At 44.5% G+C, this 26,474-nt stretch overlaps 3 protein-coding genes and 1 non-coding gene across 4 annotated transcripts; 2 read left to right on the plus strand and 2 right to left on the minus strand.

Annotated features, from left to right (window-relative positions):
- Positions 1–1,209: 1,209 nt before the first annotated feature.
- On the minus strand, positions 1,210–9,974 carry snx30 (sorting nexin family member 30). The gene is made up of 9 exons (XM_030341651.1): positions 9,651–9,974; positions 7,449–7,664; positions 6,379–6,489; positions 4,822–4,980; positions 4,082–4,271; positions 3,245–3,444; positions 2,451–2,540; positions 1,561–1,713; positions 1,210–1,366 (listed from the first exon to the last, which is right to left on the minus strand). Exons 1-9 carry the CDS (start codon positions 9,807–9,809, stop codon positions 1,286–1,288), a joined length of 1,359 nt encoding a protein of 452 aa, XP_030197511.1. The 5' UTR covers positions 9,810–9,974; the 3' UTR covers positions 1,210–1,285.
- A 35-nt stretch (positions 9,975–10,009) lies between these two features.
- Positions 10,010–12,695, plus strand: inip (ints3 and nabp interacting protein). The gene is made up of 4 exons (XM_030341652.1): positions 10,010–10,347; positions 10,657–10,747; positions 10,915–11,002; positions 11,761–12,695. Exons 1-4 carry the CDS (start codon positions 10,323–10,325, stop codon positions 11,860–11,862), a joined length of 306 nt encoding a protein of 101 aa, XP_030197512.1. The 5' UTR covers positions 10,010–10,322; the 3' UTR covers positions 11,863–12,695.
- Positions 12,696–13,669: 974 nt separating this feature from the next.
- LOC115532113 (sorting nexin-18) lies at positions 13,670–24,240 on the plus strand. The gene is made up of 4 exons (XM_030341650.1): positions 13,670–14,821; positions 15,641–15,934; positions 16,728–17,110; positions 22,120–24,240. Exons 1-4 carry the CDS (start codon positions 14,031–14,033, stop codon positions 22,338–22,340), a joined length of 1,689 nt encoding a protein of 562 aa, XP_030197510.1. The 5' UTR covers positions 13,670–14,030; the 3' UTR covers positions 22,341–24,240.
- A 457-nt stretch (positions 24,241–24,697) lies between these two features.
- Positions 24,698–24,770, minus strand: trnar-acg (transfer RNA arginine (anticodon ACG)). Its single transcript has one exon. It is a non-coding gene; the product is annotated as a tRNA-Arg (tRNA).
- Positions 24,771–26,474: the final 1,704 nt, after the last annotated feature.

Consider the following 26,474-nt stretch of genomic DNA (forward strand, 5'->3'; position numbering starts at 1 on the left):
ACTCACAGGGTTGTGGAAACCAAAAATACAGACAATAACTCTGTGGGAAACAACCACAACTTTCAACAATCTCTCAACTCTGACCCAATATCTGTGTCATTCGTTAAGAACATGAAGAAGGGGGAATCACAGTTTAGTCTGAGATGAAATCAAGATCAAGACTTAATCAAACATTTTCTCAGATAGAATTACACCTTGGGACAGAACTCTGGAATGTCCTGCCTCTGTCCTCTTCTTTCTATGAACAATAGCATTACTCCATCACTATCAGCCAGTGAAACCAAACCAACCAACCAACTGGAGTCCTGGATCATCGTCAAACGGAGCACAAGGAAGGGCGTAGAAAGATTTATTAGTGGCTCCTGCTGATAATTAGTAAGTAAATAAGAGGAATTAAGAACAGATATTCTGCTGAACAGGAGAAACAAAACAAACAGTGGAACCGGAGGCGACTGAAGACCACTCACCTAAAGTATGTAAACGCATTAAAGAGAGAATGATGGGTTCTCATTGGCCTTGGATGTGTTCACATGTGTGGAAGCAGTGAATAGTGATGGTATCAAAACTCTGCTCTCCAAAGACAGAAGAGCCTTTCCCCTGCCCTGGCCTGGAGCCAGGCATCCAAGGGCAGTTCAGACTGAATACATCCAAGTCTCCGTCTTCCAGGCCCCTGGAATAAAGGCCTAGATACAACCTCATCTAAAGCGTGAGCATCTAGAGGTCGGGGCGGTGGAGAGACACGAAGGCGGCCACCGGCCACTGAGTCGTCTACAGGTATAAAATACAAAAGGTCTTAGAAAACAACCGAAGAATCACAACATCACAAGCGTCTCCACCTCCCTCCACTGTTCCTTCATCCTCATCACCGTGGTGTTGGTGGGGGCGGAGGCACCAGTCATCTCTTCCTCCAGTGACATCAGGTCACATGGGAACAGGGGGGAGGGGCCAAGTCCAGCACTTAAAGTGGCCCGATTGGTCCTTTTTCCTTGGCATGGGAGTGAGTGTGTCTGTGTTAGTGTGCAATCTCTCTGTGTGTCTTTGTCTCTCTCTGTGTGTGTCTTTGTCTCTCTCTCTCTCTCTGTGTGTGTCTTTGTCTCTCTCTCTCTGTGTGTGTCTTTGTCTCTCTCTCTCTGTGTGTGTGTGTGTGTGTGTGTGTGTGTGTGTGTGTGTGTGTGTGTGTGTGTGTGTGTGTGTGTGTGTGTGTGTGTGTGTGTGTGTGTGTGTGTGTGTGTGTGTGTGTGTGTGTGTGTGTGTGTGTGTGTGTGTGTGTGTGTGTGTGTGTGCATTAGTCGCAGTTTGTCTCATTGGTATTCTCTGCCTGGTCGTCCTGTAACTGAGAGACCAGAGACTCCCACGCTGACTGGCACTGGAGAGAGAGAGGGAGGGAGGGAGGGAGGGAGATATAAATCAATTAATAACATCACAAGTGTTTAGCATCTTACATCATAAATAGACAGCATCATGTTGTATTCTTTGTCAGAACACAGTATCTCTATCTCTATATCTTCATGGGGAACGTGACCCTTTGGATGGAGCCCCCAGCCTCAGGCCCAGACGTACCTTCTCAAAGTAGTTAATGTTCTTGTCGGCCATGCTGGTGAGCAGCTGTCTGAAGTCCTGCCTCTTGTTGCTCTGCCAGCGCTCCCAGTCCGCCTTCAGGTCCGCATTGAAACACTCCACCCTGTCCTGGCACTTCTCCACCTCAACCGGCACCTGGGTACACAGAACTATAACTACAGCAGCCTTCAGAGGACAAACTACAACTACAGCCACCTTCAGAGAACAAACTACAACCACAGCATCCTTCAGAGGACACACAGAACTACAACTACAGCAGCCTTCAGAGGACAAACTACAACTACAGCAGCCTTCAGAGGACAAACTACAATTACAGCCACCTTCAGAGGAAAAACTACAACTACAGCAGCCTTCAGATAACACTCACAGAACTACAACAGTCTTCAGAGGACAAACTACAATCACAGCAGCCGTAAGAGGACAAACAACAACTAAAGCAGCTTTTGGAGGAAAAACTACAATTACAGACAGAAGCCTTCAGAGGACTAAAGCAGAACAAAAACAGCTTCATAGGAGAAAATACAACCACAGCAGCCTTGAGGACAAAATACAACTACAGTAGCCCTCAGAGGCCAATCAACTACAGCAGCCTTGAGGACAAACTACATCTACAGCAGCCTTGAGGACAAACTACAGCAGCCTGGAGGACAAACTACAAAGACAGAAGCCTTTAGAGGACAAACTGGAAATACAGCAGCCTTGAGGACTCAAACTAAAATGACAGAAGCCTTTAGAGGGGCCAAAGATTTGACATTTTCTCACTTCCTTGTTGAAACGTGGAACAAAATTGAATATAAATGCTACCCCCTTCTGGTTGGAATTGTGCATCACAACAACTCAAATCGAGCAATTTGACAGGAGTGAAGTCCTACCGGCGTCTTCTCCTCCTGTTTGCGTATGACGGCGGCCTCCAGCCGGCCTTCGTACTCGGCCTGGCTCTGGTCCCTCTTCTTCAACACGTTCTGGAACATAAATGTTTTGTTACAACAAAACATTCATGTGATCAGAACGATTTTACTAAAACATGTAAAGGGCGCTGTGGGAAGGTGGCTGTGTTTGCACTTGGTTTGTGTTCCGGTGTGGATCAGAGTCACATAAGAAATGTGCAGAGTCAGGGCTGAGGAAGAGGACGTGAGTCAAGCATAATTTCCTGTGCAGACCACGGTCAAAGGATTTAAACCAGCACATCCCTCAGGGTTATGAAGACCATGATGGTGCAACTCACTGTGAGATGGCAAGGCGGTTTCGTAATAGAGTTACGCCTTTACAATAAACAATAGAGTTACACAATTAACAGACAACTCTATGTTTGTGGATTAATGAAACCTAGCATGTATTTTCTGGAGAGCCTTCCTACGAATTATAGTTAAGTAATACAGCAGAAGATCACAGTACTGAACTGTTGGACCATCAAGTACAACCACAGGATTAGGACATTTTTGTACATTGGGTTTATCGTTTAATTACAGGGGACGACATAAGCTCAGGAGGTAGTTGCAGGACCCCAAAATGTAAATTACATTGTGCAGTTACATTGCACTAACCCATTCAACAAGCTCCCAACACAGCGGCCGAGCAAGGCTGACACTATTCTGCTCACAGGAATACGTCAGAACGGTCTGAGGAGCGTTCAGCCAGCCAAAACCGTGGACCCCATGAGACTCACCTTCATGGACTCAATGTAGAGGACATACTCTCTGAGGACCGGCAGCAGCTCCTGGCTCATGCCCTCACTCAGGTCCTCCATGGCCCCGCAGCATGTGGACACGCAGCCGGCCACGCCCTCCAGGGGCCGCGTCAGGGCGTCCTCCGACCCCGCCCAGCCCGCGTACACCGAGCCGTACTCCCTCAGCTCCACCAGGTACTCTGAGAAACAGGGGACCGGTCACCACCCATAACACCCCCATAGGACAACACCACCCATAACACCCCCCATAGGACAACACCACCCATAACACCCCCCATAGGACAACACCACCCATAACACCCCCCATAGGACAACACCACCCATAACACCCCCCATAGGACAACACCACCCATAACACCCCCCATAACATCCCCCATAGCAAACCTTAACTTGACCATCTCCCTGAACAGACCTAAATTTAACCATCCTAAGAATGATAACTTATAGTGATACCTCAAAATAAGGACCTAGATCAAATAAGCACTTAGCTGTACCTTAACATTGATAAGGGTCTACTTGAGCCGTTAACATCTGTATCTATAACTCAGTGTGTTAACAGATCATTTCTTCTCCAGTGTGCCACTATATGAGAAGGGAATCACAACCTGAATCAACCAGGATTGTTCTCTGATCGGAACAGTGCGACCCCCCGGATAGCCTCCTGTCTGGTACCGGCCTGCTCCTTGAGGAACCTCTGGCTACCCTCCAGCTAGCTCTAACCCCGGTTAGCCCCCTGTCTGGTACCGGCCTGCTCCTTGAGGATTCTCTGGCTACCCTCCAGCTAGCGCTAACCCCGGTTAGCTCCCTGTCTGGTACCAGTCTGCTCCTTGAGGATTCTCTGGGCGATGCGGTCCATGGTGCCCAGCTTCTGGTTGAAGGTGTCGAGGTACTCCCCCATCACGCAGTACTCCGGTGGCCGCGCCCGCAGCTTGTAGCCCCCCGCCGCCTGCTTCACCGACTCCCCCACCTTGGTCAGCAGCGCCAGGCCCTGTCGTTTGTTCAGGTCCTGGGCGTAAGGGGACAAGACATGTTATGTCTACACACGCACAAAAAACACACGCACACACACACACGCACAAAAACACACACACGCACAAAAACACACACAAAAACACAGACAAAAAAAAAACACACGCACATACACAAAACCCCTCCTGATAGCAAGACACTGTGGTGGTTGAAAAGAAAACAACAGATGATAATCATGTGATTCGATGTGAATGCATCCATAAAACTGATTTCTAGTAGGTATCAGAATTCGCTGCTGTCAGGCATCACTACTTGTACTTTTGGACTTTTGCGTTGTGCTTGCCAAGACAATCTAGACATTTAGAATTTGTGGACCTGATGGTAAATAGACAATCAATGATTATTATCTGACACCAACCCTTTGGTTTTTGTGGGATAGCTCAAGCGTGCTGGCTCGTTTATCGACCTACTGTACTATACATGAGGGGATCAGGGAAGGATGCAACATGTTCGCAAGAAAAGGCCTTGCACCGTCTTTCTCCGGGCTCTCTTGGACAACAGAGGTGTCTTCAGAGGTGTGACCTTACCTTGGCGGTTAGGAAGGCATTGAGGTGGGGGTTGAAGGAGAGGACGGGATGGTCCGCCACCCTCTTCAAGAACTTGTCTAGTGCCTTCATCCTAGTCTCCACAAACTCCTCTGAGAAGCGATCCACCACACCCTTCATCACAAACTTCTCTGGGAGAGGCTGGAGACAGGAGGAGGAGGAGAAGAGAGGAGATGGTTGAGAGGAGGCCCCTGCTGTCATTCATCATCATGTCCTTCAATAGGAATCGCAGATAAAATTATCTCCATTTCTTAAGGATATATCTCAGCAGTATAAAATATTCTGAAAATGTCGATTCAGTACAAATTCTTTATGAAGAAAGGAATCCCTTTACCAGATGAATTTTACACAGGACAGCATTCCCGGTGCCCAGTCCATCCCCTTTAAGGCTGTAGATCTGTAGTTCTCCATCTTAGCCCGATTCTTAAGATTGATTGACTCTTAATTATGCTCATGCTTAATGTCCATGTACTGAATCAGACAGGCACTGCATTATAGTAAGTGTATTTCACCAAGCTATATATAGTGAAACCGGCTCCAGTCCATCCCTAAACCAACCCACCGCTCTTCAGTGAGGTTGTGCTGTTCTCTCCATCGCCCCCCTCCCTAATTAAATACTCGACCGCCCCCATAAGACCCTTTTGCTTTCAGCCAGCCCTGTGGTGAGGATTCAGCATGCCTCCAGTGTTCTGGTCTCCAGCAACAAGTTAAAACAGGATTACACAGCCATCCGCCTCACATCACACTCCATCACTCAGTGAACTGTTTGTTGTCTCTACCTCAGCCCAGCCCATATGATAGAGAGAGCGGTGTTACAGCTGAATAATGTGCAGCCTAGCGTCTGCTGTCACAGCACAAGGGAGGCTTTTGGATTTATTGGAGGACAACAAAGGAATTCTAGAGCGCCGAAGGTAAGTGGTTTCCTTTGGTTGAACCTTTAGAGATGATAGTTATGAGCGGAGAGGAAAGCATGCTGTCTTTACTCTGTGGGTTATTCAGATGGGGGTAATGTGGCAGCTTGTGGTGTGTTCGGGAGCGGGATAGTGTAGCGTGAGCGGGGTTAGACTCCCAGCTAGGGCTTGGAGTCTTACGTTAGTAAGTCAACCGACAGATAATTTATCCAATCTGTTTTTGATAATTGATGAGGCAAACAAACGTATGCTGCTCAATGTTACAGTTCAATTCCAAAGATTGGATCATGGATCAGAATTAAATGAAAGGTCGATTTTCCTGGCTGCTTGTCAGATCAAGCATTTAGGTCACTTTCGGAATCTGGTAACTTGTAATGGCATTTGCTATGCTATGCCAATTATTTTTGTCCATTCATAGACTCTTAAGTTTCATCAAAAATTATCATTTGATTTTTGACTATGAAAATGATCGTTACTCGCAGCTCCAATGGCCGCAGACAACCAGTAAGTCTCACTCCTCCCTGCTCCCTGATGACCTGCCTCTGATGGAAAGTCCACCCCTTTCGGTAAAAAGGTCAGACACATTTCTCAATAGTAGAAACAGCAATGACATGGTCAGGTGACATACTGGGATGAGGTGGGTTGGTTGGCTGTCTTCCAGCTTCATCCTCAGCCAATCAAAGTCCTGGTATCGCCGGCGCAGGTTGTACTCCGGCAGGTCGAACTCGATGCGCGAGGTCTTAAGGCGGAGAGAGGAGGAGTCAGGCTGGGTCCACACACAAACTACTGTTTGTTACACTCCTCATTCCTGTCCGATTGCCTGCGCTAGCATCTTCATGGCTAATCACTAACATAAATGTCATTTCTGATGACCTAAGGTAATTTCTGTCCACAAGCCAACATCTGTCTAACCTTAAGCACACACACACACACACACACACACACACACACACACACACACACACACACACACACACACACACACACACACACACACACACACACACACACACACACAGGCTTTGACTCCGAACTTCGTTATTCGAATATAATTAGAATATCAAAAAATAAATCAAAATTCGAATGAATATTAGGCAGCCCTTAATATTCGAACCTGTTATGGGCAGTCTAATCATGATATTGTAATGACCACGGAAGAGGCAGTGAATGAAGTATTGATTAGACAGCGATTTATTAGAAACCTAAAAAAAACGTTGGAACAGCAAGACCGGTAACCATAGCAACGTGGTAAACGAACCGCGCAAAGCCCAATCCAGGTCTTACTGAAGGCATTTAATGGTCAAAATATTATTAATAAATATTCGAATGTATTCGAATATTAATAAACAAACAAACTTCGAATATGATTTTTGGGCAAAAGTCAAAGCCCTAACACACACACCACACACACACACACACACACACACACACACACACACACACACACACACACACACACACACACACACACACACACACACACACACACACACACACACACACACACACACAGTGGCTCTGTGTTAAAGATGGCCTTAATTATCACTTGTTCGTGTTCCAGTGGCACCAACACCATGAGAAAATCGAATTCCCTTTCTAACGTTCAAACCTTTTCCTATCATCAACAAAGTATGCTAAATCCCTGCTACTCCCAGCTAATGGCAGACCTTAGTGCCGACTAATTAGCCAATAGCAGACCTTGGTGGAGACCCTGTAGGTGATGTAGGTCTCCATGGTGGAGACGTGTTTCTTGGGATCGTCGACGGTGACGAAGAGGTCACGTGTTTCCGTAGAGGCGTAGAGGTCAAGCGTGTCAGCTTCCAGATCATCGTCCAGTTGGAGTCGGTTGAGTAGCGATGACGCCGAGGCAGGACTTGATGTCTCAATTGGCTTGCCATTGGTCAGCACGACTTCCTGTTAAGACACGAGCCAAAAGGGACTTGACATTTGAGTGTTCCTGTGTCGTTATTGATGATTATAATGTTTCCCTCCTACAATGGAACGCTTGTTGATTCTGCTGCAGCACGCAAGCACGCACGCACAAACACGCAAGCACACGCACACACACACTGGGCATATAATAATAATAATACATTTTATTTATAACACACTTTATATCAATTCAATGATCTCAAAGTGCTATATATACTATAGTTGGGTATATATATATATATATATATACCCACCATATAGCCCGGCGGTTAGTGTACGCAACAGAAAGTTTATGTGGGAGAACAACAGGATTGCATTAAGATTAAATCCTCAAATGGAAGAAGATCTTATTTAACTGAGGTGCACTTTTGTTGACTTGGGTTTCTTTTTTGACCTCTTCTGCTGAGATACAATATCTCTGCGTATCTCTTAGTTTCTGGTGAATCTAGAATGAACTTTGTTCTTCAAACATTGTGTACTATGAATCGTTGATCCTGTGTTCCGCTTCATTCTTTGCAACTAGGTCAAGCGTCTGCTAAAAGACTGAATGTGTATGTGAATGTACTGTATATGAATGAATGCCCAGCTGTTTCATAATAACTCCCGGGTAGAAAATCTTCCTGCACTTCCTTTACGGAGGTACATGACAACAGGGTACTGTTCTCAGATAGAAAGACTTCCTCACTTGTATAAACCTCCACATGATTAGTGTGTGACTACAGTATGTGTTTGGGGCCTAGTGTGGACTTGTGAAAAATAGGAGAGTAACTGGGATTATTGGCTAAACAGATTACCTTGACACGATCGATGGAAGAAACAATTCCTTCAGAGTTTGTTCCTGCCACCATGAAAACTAAATGGCACACTATCCAATCTCACCTAGTAACTAACTATCACTCATCCTTCACAACTACATGCCCTAAGCCTAATACAACTATCAAAGAATGTTCTATCTATGCTATAACGGAATATATTACAAACCCAATGGCCCATACACTTTACAAATAACATCCAACATAACATTTCTGTAGGTGAGACCGGCAAACATGTTGTGGACAGGATGGTCTACTGATAATTGAGGGTGTTTGAGTCCCAGGTCATAGGTTCTAGGTTCAAACCCTGATGTACCAGTCAAGCTGTAGGCATCACTCAGCCGGAACCCCCACCTGCTCCATAATGTGTAATCTGTCTGAAAACACCCTAAAATCCCTTGAAGAACAGAGTATGTGATGTGAATACAGGTTATATGTTCAGAAAAAATGGTCATGGGAATTTTGAATCACTCACCAAAAAAGCTAATTAAAATCACGTTAGGTAAATAAAGCAGAGACGCTGATTTGAAGTGAGACTGTTTTTACCGTGATGGTTTGTATTAGCCTCAAGCGTATTTATAATCATTCCTTCTTTCCGCATATTCATTATATTTGTGTCGACTTTCACTCTGGCCCCATGGATTTATCCCATCACCTCTTTCCACCTCGAATACACGGCCACCGCTGCTGGAAATGACCTTTTCACACAGGGATCACCTCACAAGATGGTGTGGATGTATGGCCACTGGATAATAAAACCACGTCGATTAGGGCACTTAATTACCAAGATTTAACTGGACGTCTAGATCCACACATCTCATATGCATGTATGCTGATGTTCAGTTTTTTTTAGTTGCCGACCTTGTTAACAATGAAGACGACTGTGTCCCCAGGTCTGAGATGGACCAAGGGCCTATGACACAACCATCACAGAAGACTCAGGCTTTAGTTGGCTCTTGGGATCATTCTATTCAGGGTATCGCTGTCTGAATCGGTCACCCAGGGCGACTGTTGGTCAGGCTCAGGAGTGGTGTCTGTCACCGTTTCTCTACTCTGCTCCACTATGGGAAAACCACCATAAAAAAATGCAGATTAATCATACGCAGAAATATATGCATGCATTTAGAAACACAAGCCGAGAATAGAGGGTACCCACTTTGTCTCCTCCACCACCACCACTGCTGCTGCTGCTGCTGTTGGGGATGTGGCAGCTGGCGGTGACATCTGGGACCGGGGAGAGCGTCTCCTGGACGGCGGACAGGGGGTGGGTGGTCCCGTTGACGGGCTGCAGGCCCCGCGGCGCACCGACAATCATCGTGGTGCTCGACACCCGGGAATCCTCCGCTCAGTGCCCGCGGTCAATCGACCCTCCTCACGGTCGCTACGGTCGGTTCAGAGGTTGCTTTTCCAGGGTCTTTGGCGAGATGCTACACCCGCTAGTCGGTCACAACTGTCACCTGATTCGCGCTGCGCAGGTCCGGAAGTAGTAACGCCCGAGCCAGGAAGTAAACACAAGGGCTGCGTGGACACGTGATCACAGGCGGGTATTAAACAGACCGAGCGGCGCTCTGCTTCTGTGACAGGAAAGCACGTTTAATACACATGAGAGACATCATACGACCGACTATTGACTCTTCATTCTCAATTAGCTGTACAGTACTGCACCCTTATTGCTGCATATGTGTTAAAGAGCTGAATGAACCGAGTATTAACGGAAAAAAGTGAATCCTGTGTAGTGGTATGCTAAGTGATGCTAAAGTTAGCGCGGTGAACCGGAGCGGTGACGTCATCAACTCTGCAGCCTCTTTCTCTTCTCTTTCTCTCTAAAATGACCTCAAACCCTCCGAGACCAGGTACAAATACTCTATTTAGTCCATTATGGAGAACGGGTGGGTTTTATGCAGTTAGGGGTTTGATTCAAATACGCCAAGTGAATAATACTTGACCTGTGTGCACTGTTAACGGATATGTTTTGGTTCCGTGATGCAGTCCTTCATGATCTATCTGATACATGTCACAAAAGATCACTATGATTATTAATGCCAGAAGGTTACAAGTGGATAAAAATATGGATAAAACCATAACATTGTTCAAACAGAATCGAGTTTAAATCTAGTTTACATAACAAATTAAATAATACAGTCAATTATTTTTTCCATCAGCTTTCCAAAACAAACGTGTAGCGATCTTGGCGGAGCTGGATAAGACAAAGAGACAGCTCCAGAACCAGTCCATGAACAACCCTGGCGGCAGGTAACGCACCCTCGTTGGTTCTTTGTGTCGCTTTGTCACAGCTGGGGGAAAATTATTTCAACACCCCTTTAGCTGTTGATCTTCATCTACATCTGTAATTTTCTCTTCTCTCTCTGTGTCTCTCTTTTTACATCGCTCGGTCTCTGTTTATCCCTCTCCCCCTCTAGCATCTCTCTCTCCAGGCCGAACCTGAAGGAGTTTCGGGACAATGCAGAACAGCAACACATTGCAGCTCAACAGAAGGCTGCTCTGCAGGTAGCTCTATAACCAGGGGTGCTCATAATTTTTTTTTGTGAGTACCGGGAGATGGTGTTTGGTACGCACCCCAAACATAGCCCCAGATGTAACATCTGATCTTATGAAACTAACCCAGTTTCACAAGGGAGATTCCATTTTCAATACACAACTTCTTAAGCACAGCAGTGTTTTTTGCTTCACCTTTTTTTTATAAAACTGCAGCAGCCTGACCACGGAGCATTTGAATATCTCACAGTAAGGAACGTTGCAATCAGCTGATTTTTGCGCAGTTGTCCAGCGTGTCCGCGGTGCACAGCACACATGAGCGCACATTACAGTGCGCTTATCATTCATTCGAGCCACGGCTCTTCTGCTCCGGCTCCGTTTGCCTTTTCTTTGCAGGTGGTGAACACACCAAAGTATCTGCTCAATGTTTTTTGTTTTTCAATTCCTTTCGATCTCCCGTTAGTTACGTAAAAGCGTTGTAGTGATGCAAGTGACGTTACGCATCCCTGATTATGGGCACGCATGCGTACTTGTGTACCACTTATGTGTGGCCTTGTCTATAACACACTCGTGAAGCAATAAATAATCACATTTGCCATACTGAACCATAATTCATCCTTGGCTTTTATATTTTATGAAATTTTGAAATGTTATTGAGCATTTTATTGTTAAATGACTTAGTTGTTAAATGTTTTAACGTGTTTAAACATTGGATCATGTTGTGGTTGTTTTTGCGTATAATGTAGATCATGTATGTTGTGTGTTTGCAGCACGCACACGCCCACTCGTCCGGATTCTTCATCACTCAGGACTCGTCGTTCGGGAACCTCATCCTTCCCGTCCTTCCCCGCCTGGAGGCAGCCGAGTCCTGACCTCCGACCTCTGGAGGCACTGTACTGACCACTGACCCCTGGGTACCCCTGTCCTGATCTCTGACCCCTGGGAACCCCTTTCATGACCTCCGACCCTTGGGAACCCCTATCTTGAGCTCCGACCCCCGGAGTCCCTCTCCTGATCTCTGACCCATGGAGAACCCCGGATCTCCAACCTCTGCGGACCCTGAACAGACCCCTGGGGACCGCCTGCCTGACCTCCAAATCAGTCTCCAGACCTCAGGTTGGGGGCGGGGCTTCAAGAGCAAGATGACCGGTCAATCCTTCCCTTCAAACAAGGGCCCAGTCGTATGGACGGCTGCTTTGATTGGTTGGCTAAGGCTCTGCGTCTTCTTGCCCAGATATTAAATCCTCAGCCGCCCCCCACTACTCCCCCACTCACATGTTATGTTTCTACGCCGTCTTTCCATTTATCTTTCTATGGCTCTTTTAAAATGCTATCCCTTGTCATTTCAAGTTCACTAGGATGCTGCCCTCTAGAGGACAGGTCCAGACTCAGTTAGTTTTATTGTTCTTAACTGTTTTTTACATGGGTGCAGAGAAGTTGCCGTTGCCAAGTTGCCATCTCGGTTGCATTGCTTATATATATGTGTTTGTTTGTGTGTGTGTGTGTGTCCAAGGCTTTTTCGCATGGAACATTAATACATATATTTATGTAGGTATGCTGTACATTGATCATTTAAGTACATATATATATATATATGTTGGTATACAATGTAATCTTTTAATGGCCGTGGTTAAGTCTCGTACTCTGCAGTTTAATAAATCATTGGAAATAAAGGAGGTGTTTAAGTTTGGCTGCTAGCCTGCTACAGAAGGAGAGTTTGAAGAAAGTTATTAGGCCCAGTACTCAAGGTTGGCTGAGGTTATGGAGGAACAATAGGGACATATACTATTTAATTCTTTCATGCAAGTTCAAATATCTGAGAAATGAAAATATGAGATTTGTAGTGTCACGAATCAACTTGATTTTGACGATCTCACTTAAAATTGGAGGGTAAAATGTCCCCTCAAACTATGGACAGAATAAAGTGGACCAAGCATAATAGGATTGTAGGACTACGGGATTAATTTCAAACCTATGGAAATAATGTTTCAGTCAAAAAATCGATGAATTATCCAAATGCAATGTGTAAAATCGTATCACACATTCATGTGGTTAGAACTTAATTTGTTCAAAATGGAGGTCTTGGTGGACCATTTTGGAAAGAAAAACTATTAAAATACATGTGACATCAAACTAATCAGATGTCTCTGTAGCCATATCCTTCGTTTGCTCTCTAGCGGCCAAGATAAGTAACTTGATCTCTGGATAGGACCATTACAAATAGGCTAATTGATTAAGCATGACCATGACAACAATTCTTCCTTTAGAATAAGAATAGTCATTGGAAAAATAATTAGGTTATGCTACCTTTAACTATATGACCATGGAACTATAGAGGTTATAATGAATGAATCCACACTCCGAGGCAATTTACATATTGTCGCCTATAATCTGCTGGGTTTTTTTAAAGATATTTTTTCGTTTTTGGAATAAGTTGTGTTATTCTTATTTTATTCATTGTCTCTCTATTTTTCTACATATGTAATGTACTTTGACCTGTATCTTTCCTATGAAATGGGATATATACAAATATCTAATTTTAGGAAGTAATTATATTGCATTGATGATATATAACCGTGCTATGTTGTAGAGTCCATGGAATAATCAAGAAATATGGAGATTTTTAAACCTGACAAAACATGTAGCCTGAGTCTAGTCCACATTGTTGAGTAAAGCCCCACCCTCTCTTACTCATGTTAATACGTGTTAGGACTGGGGCTGCTGGAGAACCCGAGCATCTGGAAAACACCACTTTCTGCTCCCGGTACTCTGCTCTTTACTGGAAACAAGTGAACTGGTAGTCCACTTGTTGATTCAGGTTAGTTGGTACTACTCTGCGTGTTTTGTGAGTTTCTCCGACTCGGATTAAGTTGTGCATGGAGCGACATCTGACCCTGCGACCGGAGTGAAACCAGAGGGGGTTCGGAGACGATCCGACGGCAGCACACGGCTCTACATGAGCTGACATCGGATCGGAGACATAGGGTTTTACTTATTAACTTATTGGTTTATATCAGGTCCTAACTTTAAACTGCGAACCATGGCGTTAAAGGCGAGAGTTCTGTACGACTTCAGCTCGGAGAACCCGGGGGAGATCTCTATCGCCGAGAACGAGCTGGTTACTTTATACACCGAAGAGGAGTTCGACGGCTGGTTCGAGGGGGAAAACCACCGAGGAGAGGCCGGCCTGTTCCCGGCCACATACGTGGAAATCATCCGATCCGACGTGTCTCCCAACAACAATAATAACGGCCCCTCGACGGGCTTCGAGTCCCAGTCCCAGTCCCAGTACGACACCTCGGCCCGCTCCAGCGCAGTGGACATCAGCAAAGCCTCCCCGCCCCCCCTCGCCGCCTACCCGACCCCGGCCCAGCAGCCCCCTCAGCGGGGTAGCTACCAGACCAGCCAGGGCAGTGATGATGACTGGGACGACGACTGGGATGACCAGTCTACTGCGACGGAGGACACGGCCAGTGTGGCCAGTGGCCGGCCCTCCACCTACACGGTGACCACTTCACTGCCCGGACCGGGGGGGCACTCGGGGCAACAGGCCAAAAGCTCCGCAACAGTTGGCCGGAACCTCAACCGCTTCTCCACCTTCGTCAAGTCTGGAGGAGAGGCGTTCCTGCTCGGGGAGGCCGCGGCCTTCGTGAAGGACGGGGACCGGATCTGCGTGGTGATGGGGCAGTGCGGTCCAGAGTGGCAGAAGAACCCGTACCCCTTCTCTTGTGCCATCGATGACCCCAAAAAGCAGACCAAGTTCAAAGGCATGAAGAGCTACATGTCCTACGGCCTGACCCCCACCCTCACCAATGTACAAGTCAACCGCAGGTACTGATGAGCACGTTGTGTGTGTGCTTTTGTGTAGACACAAGAAACCTATGGTTTGAACGACTATAGGCCCCTGGTCCGGGCCACCCTGCAGATCTCTCTCCCTTTATATTGGAGGAGGGAAGAGTGGGCGATCTGCCCTCCTTTGATCATTTCAGCCCCACCCATCAATAGCATCGCCATCTCGTATGTTTATGTATATATCATGCCCTGCCGGTTGCAGAGTGAGTCTCCCTAAAGGTTCGGTTAATATGAGTTGAACTTCATCCATCAACACTTTACTCTCTCTCTCTCTCTCTCTCTCTCTCTCTCTCTCTCTCTCTCTCTCTCTCTCTCTCTCTCTCTCTCTCTCTCTCTCTCTCTCTCTCTCTCTCTCTCTCTCTCTCTCTCTCTCTCTCTCTTTCACTCTAATGCCCACATGTTGCTGACATTGGGGATTGACACCAAGTCCTTTATACTCCCCTAGCTACTACACAATACTGCCCCCCCCTCTCTTCCTCTACCACATTATTGTCTACTCCTATGATCATGATGATCTATTCTCTTCTGTTTTTATATCCCCCCCCCCCCTGAAGAGCTCCCGAACTCCATTTCCATTCCTATTGAGCAAAAGTGGAGGAATACATATCGCTCATTGGCTTAACAGAGGACCCCTAACTGCTTTCTCATTGGTTTAAAGTTTCCTGAACACTTGAAGAGAAAGGGTTTGTTTAAAAAGCGTATTTCTAGCTGTGTTTGTTTGAGGCACCAACACTTTGATTGGCTTTAGAGAGAGAGCTGAAGGGATGTTTTTAAAAGGGTACTTCCTGTTGGATTTAGGTACAAACACTTTGATTGGCTCTATGCGCGGCTGGTGGAGCGGTTCCCGGTCATCTCGGTGCCCCACCTCCCGGAGAAGCAGGCGACGGGGCGCTTTGAGGAGGACTTCATCACCAAGCGGAGGAAGGGCCTCATCTGGTGGATGAACCACATGAGCAGCCACCCGGTGCTGGGCCGCTGCGACGTCTTCCAGCACTTCCTGACCTGCGGGGCAGACGAGAAGGCCTGGAAACTGGGCAAGAGGAGGGCCGAGAGGGACGAGATGGTCGGGGCCAACTTCTTCCTCACCATCAGGTCAGTGGAGCAGGCTGAGAGGGGAAACCAGGGATGAGGGAAGCTCATACGGCCAGACGACGGCCCTCTCTAAAGCTTGGGGTTAGCCCTCACGGCCAAATCATACCTCTGTGTTGAATTGCAAGCCTCGAAGCTAACCAAATTAACTGGAAATTGTAGCACGAAAGACAAACTGGTCTGTCCATCGTTTTGCATTTTTGGTAACTGCGGCAACAGCCTCTGTTTCTACACTTGTGACTGAGAGACCCACTGGGTACTTAGGCGGGAGTTTGACATGGAAGTATGATTTGAATATTGGGTCATGGGGCATAAAACATTCTGAACAAAAGCTGAATGTTTATTCTTCTTGTTTGCATTAAGCTGAGCACATCCAACTGGTTTGCTATTGACATGCTTTGTTTTCATACAGCAATGAGCATAATGAGGAAGAAATAGAATAAAGATAGCTGACTAATGTTAATGATGAGCTGATGCAGTTGGTGACTCAATGGTCAACCGACTGTTTCCCAGAAAGTGAACATTAAAGGCCAAATAATACTTCCAGCTAAAACACCTTTCCAAAAATGTAACCAGGTCAGGGTGGAGGTGGAGGATGATCCATTGACACTATTTGTACGACACATATTCCTCACATTATTAAGATCACCACCGCCACAGAGAGCCAAGGTGTACTTATGGCAGCTGTTCAATGCCGATGTATAATCTGGCCTTAAATCACAGCTACGACCACCTCCAGAGGAAAAATCACAAATTCTATGAACTTCAACCGGTTTCCATTCCCCACCGCTGCTAGTCCTCCGGTCGTTCCCCTGGACCTCCAGGAGGTGGAGAGCAAGATCGAGGGCTTCAAGTCTTTCACAAAGCGGCTGGATGAGAACATCGTGGTGGTGAACACTACCATCAACGAGTTCGCCCGCAAGCAGATCACCGGCTTCAAGAAGGAGTACCAGCGCGTGGGTCAGTCCTTCAGGCTGCTGGGCCAGGCCTTTGAGATGGACCAGCAGGCCTACTCCGCAGGCCTCAACCAGGCCCTGGCCTACACCGGGGAGGCCTACGAGACCATCGGGGAATACTTTGCCGAGCAGCCCCGCCAAGACCTTGACCCCATCTCAGACCTGCTGGACCTGTACCGAGGCCACCTGGCCAACTACCCGGACATCATCCACGTGCAGAAAGGTAGGACCAGGAGCTAGAGAAAGGTCTTCACCAGGTCAAAGTGAAATGGCAGTGGCCCCATTTACAAAGGGGAATAACGTTGGATAAAAAAATGCGTAAACAAGTATGTAAGCGGTGTAGCAGTGATGGATTATCAAGAACAGGCTACAGAATTTGTTTCATTACACATACAGACAGACAGACAGACAGACAGACAGACAGACAGACAGACAGACAGACAGACAGACAGACAGACAGTCTTTTACATTTATTCATAAAGCAGATGCTTCTGTCCAAATAGAATTTGGAAAATTAGTCTCTTAAAGGAACAGGCACCATCTGTAATACTGCAGGACCAGGGTCAAACCCAACCAGATCAGTGCAAGGTATCTGTAGGACTCTGAGTCTGGAAGGAGGTGGATCTGCTGGCAAAGCCACGCCTGCTGCTCGCCAAGTCTGGAGGCGGCGTCTCGTTGTGTTCCTTAACCCTGTTCTCTAGCTACCAATGGTAGCCCAGAACTCTGTGCAACACACGCGCGGTCCTAGCCCTCAGGTTAAACCTCTAGCAGGTTTCCCGTGCGTTTGGGTACCATGGCAGGTATTATGAGCCTGGGAAGCTGGTAAAACACTTCAGACTCCTTCTGAATCTGCAGCTGATACAAAAAATATTGGAATCACTCTCGGCACTAGAGTTGTTGTTGAAGAACAGAATAGCTATTTATTTACCCCAAGGGCAACTAGTCCTGCCCATGCAGAAGCTCTGCAAACAAAAAGTGCTAAAAAAAGAATTAAGTGAACATTTAAACAGGAAAACAAATAATCAACCCGCTTACCAAATACACCTTGCAATACATAACCTGTATATATTAATACAAGGCACACTGTTTATTTGTAGATAACACTGCTATCGCATAGCTGTAAACTGCGCTGATAACACAAACAACTGATGGGAGCGGTTTGAGGTCACTGTCTTAATCCAAACCTCAACAGACATCTTTTTAACTATTCATTGAATTTCATTGTCGTTTCTATTGGACTTTTTTTTACTGACAGTGGTGTAATGTGCAAGGCCTATGCCCCTTTACTTACTGGCTAACACGCCAACTAATTAGAGAGCCCTTGACGTCATCGCTGACATAGTTTAAATAGCTGTTTCCTTTCTTTTAGCATATTTTCCATTTCCAACCTCTTTCTGAGTCATCTATACGTAGTGAATACCTAGTGTCCTAAACAGTGGACGCACTGAAGATCGCTTTATCAAGAAAGCCATCACGTTAAGCCATAGGTTGATTTGACCTTGGCTTTCAAGAGAACTTGTACTTGAAACTTGAAACTAGATTTTGACGAATCCTCTCCTTTGGTTTTGTTCAGAACATACACATTAATAAAGGTTTACAGTTCCAAAGAACAGGCTTCAAAACATGTGTGAGTGGAACGTTTTGGGAGGGAAACTATTGTCTTTGGTTTTCCTGCAAGCTAATCTTTCTGTATTTTAATGGCAAAAGAACAATTCCCTTACTAACAACAATAGGCACCAAAGTCTGGGCTGACCCCTCCCCTCTCGTGCTTGATGTGCGTGTCTTGGAAAAGAGATTGTCTTCAACATGAACCCAGCCCAAATAATTTCCCTAAAAGTTTGACCATTGATGTCACGGCACGAACACAAGTCTGGACCAAATTCGTCAACTGTCAAACCTTTACCTGACCAAACCTTTACCCAGAACTGAGTTTTTATCGAAGACAAGGTTTTTTTCACCCGCAAAAAGCAGTACTCTCTTAAAAATAAGAGAGCTATGAGTGACGATTCCCCATTTAAAATAGTCTATCTCCCAGAACCTTTGTCTGTACATCTGATTTAAGAGTCTAACTCCCAGAACCTGTGTCTCTCTACATCTGATTTGAATGAGGCTCTTTCTCAGAGATCCCCTTGAGGCAGGAATGCAGAGAATAACCGACTCCAAATGATCTGCCTCTGCCTCTCTACTACACTCCCTCTTCTCGTCGGCGTGGGGCAGAAATGGAGTTGGCATCTTCCTCATTCTCAAGGGACTCCTGATTATCCTCCTCTTTCATGCTTTTCTCTTCTCCCTCCCCCCCTCTTTCCCTCCTTGATGCTAATAGAGAGAAAGAACAGAGGAAGAGGGAATTGGTGGATGTGTGGGTAGGGGTGAGGTGGTTAATGTAACAGAGTTTACACATTTTCCCAGCATGCATCTGGTTCCCCAGCTTTTAGTTTTTATAGCGACTGTAAGCTCATTAGCCTGGTGAGCAAAGTTCAATTGCACTAGAAAACTGAGGCAGTCTAGTAGGGATGAACGATTAATAGAATTGAAACCGACATCGCGATATAAAGGATTTGTTACTGTTACTGACTGGAGATCACTATGATTCGTATTTATTTTCCTTCTACAATTCAATAGTTAAATAAAGATGTTTATAATATCATTTAAGCAATCAATTCATGTCAACATATAGGCCTGGCCTAACGGAAAGAACAGTTGTTCAATGTTCACTGCTTCCAGTATTTGTGTATGTGTGTATGTATAAGTATTTAATAGCACATTTTTACACAGGTTGTTTACATAAGCAAAGAGACTGAAGGAAGAAAAAAAAGAAAAAGAAACATAAAAATAACATACGTACATTCAAAAAATACAAAAACAACACACTTATAAATGCGTAAGACATACCTATGTATGTGTTTAATATTGTATGTTTGCTGGTTGGGTTGACTGAGGTAGCGAGAGATACAGAGAGACCAGAGAAACAGACTAATTCAGACTAATTCCAACAAGTTACTGTAGTTGTTAGTGTGTGGTGTGTGTGTGTGTGTGTGTGTGTGTGTGTGTGTGTGTGTGTGTGTGTGTGTGTGTGTGTGTGTGTAAGAGAGGGACAGATTGAGTCAGGGTCTGAGGGCCTGTATCAGAGGAGGGTTGTGATATACAGACGCCAGGCCACTTCCTGAGCGTGCTCGTGTTGAGTCAGCCTGGCTGTTGAGCCACACTTCCTCCTCCTTCCTGCTACCAGACGTTGAGCTAACACTTGACCCCGGAGAATGGCCGCAGTGATGGTAGAAGCCATTAGGGAGTTCAGGTTGAAGGATCTTGCATCCAACTGATGAGGCTGCAGACATTGGGCATCGAACCCAAACCTTTCGGCTAGGAGCTGCTCAATGCCCTAGTATTGGTTTCTGAATTGTTGTCAGCCTATAGTAATAGATTTTCTATATTATTTTCTGCCTATGGTGATAGTTTATGAATATCAGTTCTGGGGCCGTATTCACAAAGGATCTTATGGCTAAAAGTAGGTCCTAACTGGCGAATTTAGGACTAACTCCTAAAAATAATTGGCGTGTCACTGTTAAATTTAGGACTCCTAACTTTTTTCACTAAGAGCAATTCACAAAGTATTTTGGGCCTAAAAGTAGCACCTAAGTCTAGGAGAGCTTAAAAGTCCTCAAGAGGACTCCTAACTCAGTAAGACCTATTCACAAAGAATCGTAAAATGCCTGCGAGACGAAATGTTAGACTATTCAACTTGTTGTGGAGTTAATGCGTGATGCAATAACATCCCCGACTTCCAGGAAGAATCCGATAAATTCCGAAATAAAATGTTTGGCCACACTACGTTATTTAGCAACAGGGGAAATGCAACTTTGCAATGCCGACGATTTAAAATTATCGCAACCATCAGTCAGCCGTGCCATAAACTTTCCTTTGGACATTCAACAATTACACAGGATCAAAGCCAACTTCATGGCAATTGCAGGTATGCCCGGTGTGGTCGGTGCTATTGACGGGACGCACATAAAAATAATTGCACCATCAAAAGACGAGGACGTGTTCGTCAATAGGAAGAAAGTGCATTCCATCAACACGCAGGTTGTTTTTGATGCAAATTTTAACATAGCCTACTGGATGTTGTTGCAAAGTGGCCTGGATCTTCAGCTACCCATGATTCGCGCATTTTAATGGTGAGCAGTCTGAGGCAGCTTTTTGAGATGTACCAGTCGGGTGTCACTTGACACCCTACCTCAATCCACAACCGGGAGCACAGTTAAAGTATAACATGCAAGTGATTACGCAGATTACGCTTAGTCCTATGCGTAAAACACATCGTATTGGCTCTTTGACGCCTTTTATTTGTTGAATCCATATTTATTATTGTTTACTGATTTCTTCCATATATGCTAGAGCACACAAACATACACGAAATGTTGTGGAGAGAGGAATTGGGCAGATGAAACGTCGGTTTCATGTCCTCCACGGTGAAATACACGCCTCACCCCAGAGAGGGCAAGCACAGTAATCACTGTATGTGCCATTCTACACAACCTCTGCAAGCGGAGGAACATTCCACAGCCAGACGATGTTGATGATGATGATGATGATGAGTGGACAGGCATTTAGGGATCACTTTGAAAACACATTTTAGGTAAACACCTTGGCACAAATCAGTCAACACTTGGGTAGTTCATAACATTTATTTTCTTTTAAATTTTACCTATTTTTATTGTTTGCTTTCTCTCTCTCTTGAACGTGCAGGCTACAACGTCATTATCGTGGTCTGCACAAAATTGTCATCATGCGTGTATTCTGCTAACTGCACTATAACTACTTAATAGGAATTCATTTCTAGCCTAGGCTATTTCCTTGTTTTTCAGTGGGCTCGTCTGAACAACCAATCACCGAACTGACCGCTTCTATACTCGTGCACGAGAATTGACGTAATCCATAGCAACGGCGCGTCACTCTTAGTTCACTCTTTGTGTTTTTTCCTTAGTAAGAGTAGGTCTCAGCGGCTTTGTGAATAACTTTTAAGAAAAAAACTAAAAAAATGTTTTAGCGCGAGTTTAGAACACACCTACCGGTAAGATAAAATGCTTTGTGAATACAGCCCCTGGTCTTTAGTAATAGTTTATGTTCATCGTGGTCTGCCTATTGTAGTAGTTTATGGTCGTGTTGAATTCGGTGAACTTAGGTTTATCCATTATGTTCTAGTAACATCTCCTCCTCCTCCTCTTCCTCTAGGAGCTCTGACCAAGGTGAAGGACTGTCAGAAGTCAGACGCCGACCTCCACAACCGCTGCAACATCATCTCGTGCGCCACGCTTGCCGAGGTGCAGCACTTCCACCGCACCCGCGTACGGGACTTCCGCAGCCAGATGCAGCACCACCTCAGCCAGCAGATCCTCTTCTTCCAGAAGATCACCGCCAAGCTGCAGGAGGCCCTGCAGAAGTATGACGAGTAGGGACAACCACCACAACCACCACCTTCTAATCCTCTGAAAGAAACACCTGTTTTTATGATCAAAAGGAAATGAATTGATGAGTTGGAACCTGAGTCACCTTGACGTCCTGTGGATGGAGAAGGAGAAGGAATAAGAGATACATGTGCTCTTGGAGTTGATTGATGGATACAAACTTGTCCAATAGGAGTGAGACAACTCGTTGTGGAACCCTGCCCTACACAATGGAGAAAGACGATGCTATAAAAGAGATCGATATGGAAACTTTCAGGTGAAACCAGAGTGAACAAGGTTGTCAATAAGACAATTACAAAAAGTGTCCTGGCGGGAGAGACTAAATGTAACAGCTCCCACCACACAGTCCCCTAAACTCAGGTGATATTAATATTAAGAAATTAAATGTTATAAAGACTGGCGGACCGAATGTCTTTGCAAAGCTCTTGAGGTGCAGGAGTTTGAAATGGTATCGTATAGGATTCTTGATGTTAAGGTATACAGTTTGAAATGGTTAGGTTCAGGGTCAGGAAGGATTAAGTTTCAGTGCTCTGCTATAAACGAAAAAGTGTAAATGTGTTTGGTAAGAGATATAGTTAAGGTATGGGGTCAGACTGTGGGTGTGCCAGGTGTGTGCGTTTAGTCTCTGTGTGTCTTGCAGTGTTCTACCTACTGGTTCCTCATCATGTGACCCATAATGTACAACGAGACGAGACATTATATTCACCCTATTTTACCGCTTTACACGATTTTGAAAGACGTACCTAAAGAACTCATTTTTATCCTTTTAACCTTTAATTGAATGGCCTTTTCAGTGTTGTTTTGTCATCTTTGTCTTTTAACTCTTTAACTTTTGTGGTCCGAATCCCTGGATCTGACAGTACACTCAACTCACACAGTGGGACAACACGGCTGACGATAATCAAGGGTTCATCAGTTCCCCGCTCTGACACACCGTCATCGTACAAGATGGACAGGACCGGAGTGTGTGAAGCACGTCTGGGTCAAATTGGTACACCAGAGTTCCTGGGCCTTGGCTGAGTCTACAGATTTGAGCACACTACAAGATGACAACAAGAGAGATTGAGAGAATCATGTTTTTTGTTATGTTCAGATGAGTGAGAAACTCTATTTCCTCTTTCATAGTTCTTTTGAGTGATAGTACTCGTATCATAGTACTACTTAATGATTGTTTAACACAGCCTTTTAGTGCCTTTCAGTCAAAGTTTTTGACACATCCTACGCTCTCTAATTAAAATCCTCTTGATACTACTTGGTATTGACGGATATCGAAAACATAACCTTAACCGTTTTGTCAAATGGCTCAGTTTCAGGCTACGGATCATGCTGATGATACTCACTATCTGGTAATCAATTATAACTGTCTTTTATTTTGTATTGAAGAGGCTCGTAATCGTCACTTAGTCCATCACTTTGAGTAACGCAGTCAGATGGGCCTACAGATATTCAGGAAGTTATAAAAGATGAATGTATTCTGAAAAGTATCTCTATCTGAGTGTACCATAATGTTGACTTATATAACCTCATTAAATATTATAATTTAATTTATGACTTCCATTTCAGACATTAACCTAATAAGTACTTAAGCATCTTTTGAAAATGTATTGAACAAAGTAACATGACTTGAAAAGCAAGCCCTCATCTGAATAACTGAGATGTGACTTTTTTGTCTCTGAACATTTCCAGACTGCCTGGACGGTAGACAGGTATCCTCCACGGTGACTAAAGAGAGCCATCACTGGTGGATCAGATTACTATGGCTCCCGGCTCGTCAATAATTAGACGGGCCTTCCAATATGTACACACTATCTGTTTATCGTTTGATTGAATCCTGATACATTGCCATTTTAAGGTTGTTAATGAATGATTACTAAATATTCGCACAAAGTCCAACGTTTAAGGGTGAAATGTTTGACATCATAATTATAAATGTTTAAGACACAGGATACTTAAAATAAACATAAAGGTGATGTTCATAAGTAGGCCTAGCTACGCATAAAGGCCCATATGTGAGATAGTCTATTTAATACATGAGAGGCTCATGCAAATAAGTTGGCCGTATTTATGTCCGCTTAACGCTGGAAGTATAAAGTATAATCTTTATATTCTGTAATATGGACATGAACCCGAACCCCCTGTCAGGTTGTTCAACAGAGGCTACACTTTGTTTTGCCTATTTGTTTGAATGACGTTTTGAAATACCAAGGTACGGAAAGATTTACTTTTGATAATTAGCCAAATCACAACTTACATGCGGGTTTATTTTTCTACCACGAAGTGCGTCGTGTTTATATACGCCGGCTGATGTGTGTTCGTGGCATGCGTCATTATGTTGAAAAAAATTACGAGCCAGCCAGGAGTCGAACCTGGAATCTTCTGATCCGTAGTCAGACGCGTTATCCATTGCGCCACTGGCCCATAGAAGCTAATGCAGTGGTGTGTTTGATAATGTCTCTGTGTAGATCCCAGTCCCTGGAGATAGAGCAACTATAATGTGTAATAATAATTACACATTATAGTTACACAATAATAAGTAGCAATAAACAATCGATTACGATCGTATTTGGTTCCTACTGCAAGCACATCTACTGTTCTTAAGTTTTCTTTATTCCGTTTGGCTGTTTTATGCGCAGCTAACTGCTCCTGCATATTTCCAGCTACAGAAACCATTCAACTATCAAGACGTGCGTTTTTCAACTCATTCAACTTTTTAAACTATTATGCTTTTTGGCATTTGTTTTAAAAATGAAAGTCAATGGGGTAACTCAGTCAATTCCCAACGTTAACCTTCGTTCAAACCATTTAACAAATCAACACACCCGTATCTTCAATAATCTGAAAAACTAATTTCGATACCTTTACATTTCAGAATACATATAGCCTACTTCACAGTTTAAATCCACATCGGCTTCGTTTTAGGTTGGTTTCATTGGTTAAAGGCCTAGCTACGTGCAGGTTAACCGGAAGTTTTGATTAATGGGTACATAAAGCACTCAAAGTGTATCATGTATGTCTCAATAATATTGTTAAAGTCCGGTTTTGTCGTTTTCGGCAGTAACGGGTGTTTTCTAACGCCATTCGGCGATGACGTCACGTTGGGGAGACGTGGTGGAAGGTAGCTTTTAATAAAACCCCATCTCGACTGCGCTCCCCGTCGCCTGTGAGTCGAGGTCGAATCTACCAAGAATTGGCCAATCAGCGCTCGTATCATCTACCAAGAATTGGCCAATCAGCTCTCGTATCATCTACCAAAAATTGGCCAATCAGAGCTCGTATCATCTACCAAAAATTGGCCAATCAGCGCTCGTATCGCTACCAAAAATTGAATTTTTCAAGCATGACATTACGAAAATCTTCACTTCACTTCAGTACTTTGATTTGACATTACAAAATTACGAAATTACGAAAATCTTCACACCTTTCATTTGATTACTTCACTTCACTTCTTACCAACATTTCCGAGGTAAGTCAGTCCTTTCTAGCTATTTTCAATACAAATAAATTGGCAAATATCACGTTAACATATCCGACAAATGCCAAAAGTCTGCTTCGATGATAGGTCGTCGTTCATCATTGTAACGTGTATGAATTCGACGTATAAGGTAATGTGTATGTTCAGTAATGCATTTTATTGAATAGGTAACGTTAGTTGTATTAGTTTTAAAATTTCAAAAAAGCCTGTTACCGTTGGAACACGCAAGACCAGTAAACATAGCTACGCAGTAAACAAAATTCAAAAAGCCAGTTACTACCAAGCAACAACTAGTACAGTGAATAAGCAGTAACTCCTCCACTGTGTGACCTCCTCGTCCCCATTATTACGATGTCATTGTCCACATTATGAAGTAAAAAAATGTAATCTAATTTCGAAATTCAAAAAAAGCCTGTTACTACCAGCGTAGCCTTTTTGAATTTTGTTTACTGCGTAGCTATGTGTACTGGTCTTGCGTGTTCCAACGGTTTGTTAGGCATCTAATAAATCGCTGTGTAATCAATACTTCATTCAATGCCTCTTCCGTGGTCATTACAATATGAATAGAACCTGCCCATAACAGGTTTGAATATTAAGGGATTCGTTCAAATTTAGATTTATTTTTTTATATTCAAATTATATTCAAGTAA

The sequence above is a fragment of the Gadus morhua genome, chromosome 19 (genome assembly GCF_902167405.1).
Source record: "Gadus morhua chromosome 19, gadMor3.0, whole genome shotgun sequence".
NCBI lineage: Eukaryota > Metazoa > Chordata > Actinopteri > Gadiformes > Gadidae > Gadus > Gadus morhua.

What these genes read in the sequence shown, in the direction of transcription:
- LOC115532113 (XM_030341650.1), top strand. Translation starts at nt 14,031, where the DNA reads ATGGCGTTAAAGGCGAGAGTTCTGTACGACTTCAGCTCGGAGAACCCG. An exon ending in AATGTACAAGTCAACCGCAG is followed by an intron (nt 14,822 to 15,640) that starts GTACTGATGAGC and finishes TGTTGGATTTAG; the next exon opens with GTACAAACACTTTGATTGGC. An exon ending in AACTTCTTCCTCACCATCAG is followed by an intron (nt 15,935 to 16,727) that starts GTCAGTGGAGCA and finishes CACCGCTGCTAG; the next exon opens with TCCTCCGGTCGTTCCCCTGG.
- snx30 (XM_030341651.1), bottom strand. Translation starts at nt 9,809, where the DNA reads ATGATTGTCGGTGCGCCGCGGGGCCTGCAGCCCGTCAACGGGACCACC. An exon ending in AATCCTCAAGGAGCAGACTG is followed by an intron (nt 3,445 to 4,081) that starts GTACCAGACAGG and finishes CCTGTTTCTCAG; the next exon opens with AGTACCTGGTGGAGCTGAGG. An exon ending in ACATTAACTACTTTGAGAAG is followed by an intron (nt 1,367 to 1,560) that starts GTACGTCTGGGC and finishes CTCTCTCTCCAG; the next exon opens with TGCCAGTCAGCGTGGGAGTC.
- inip (XM_030341652.1), top strand. Translation starts at nt 10,323, where the DNA reads ATGACCTCAAACCCTCCGAGACCAG. An exon ending in CTCAAACCCTCCGAGACCAG is followed by an intron (nt 10,348 to 10,656) that starts GTACAAATACTC and finishes TTTTTCCATCAG; the next exon opens with CTTTCCAAAACAAACGTGTA. An exon ending in AACAGAAGGCTGCTCTGCAG is followed by an intron (nt 11,003 to 11,760) that starts GTAGCTCTATAA and finishes GTGTGTTTGCAG; the next exon opens with CACGCACACGCCCACTCGTC.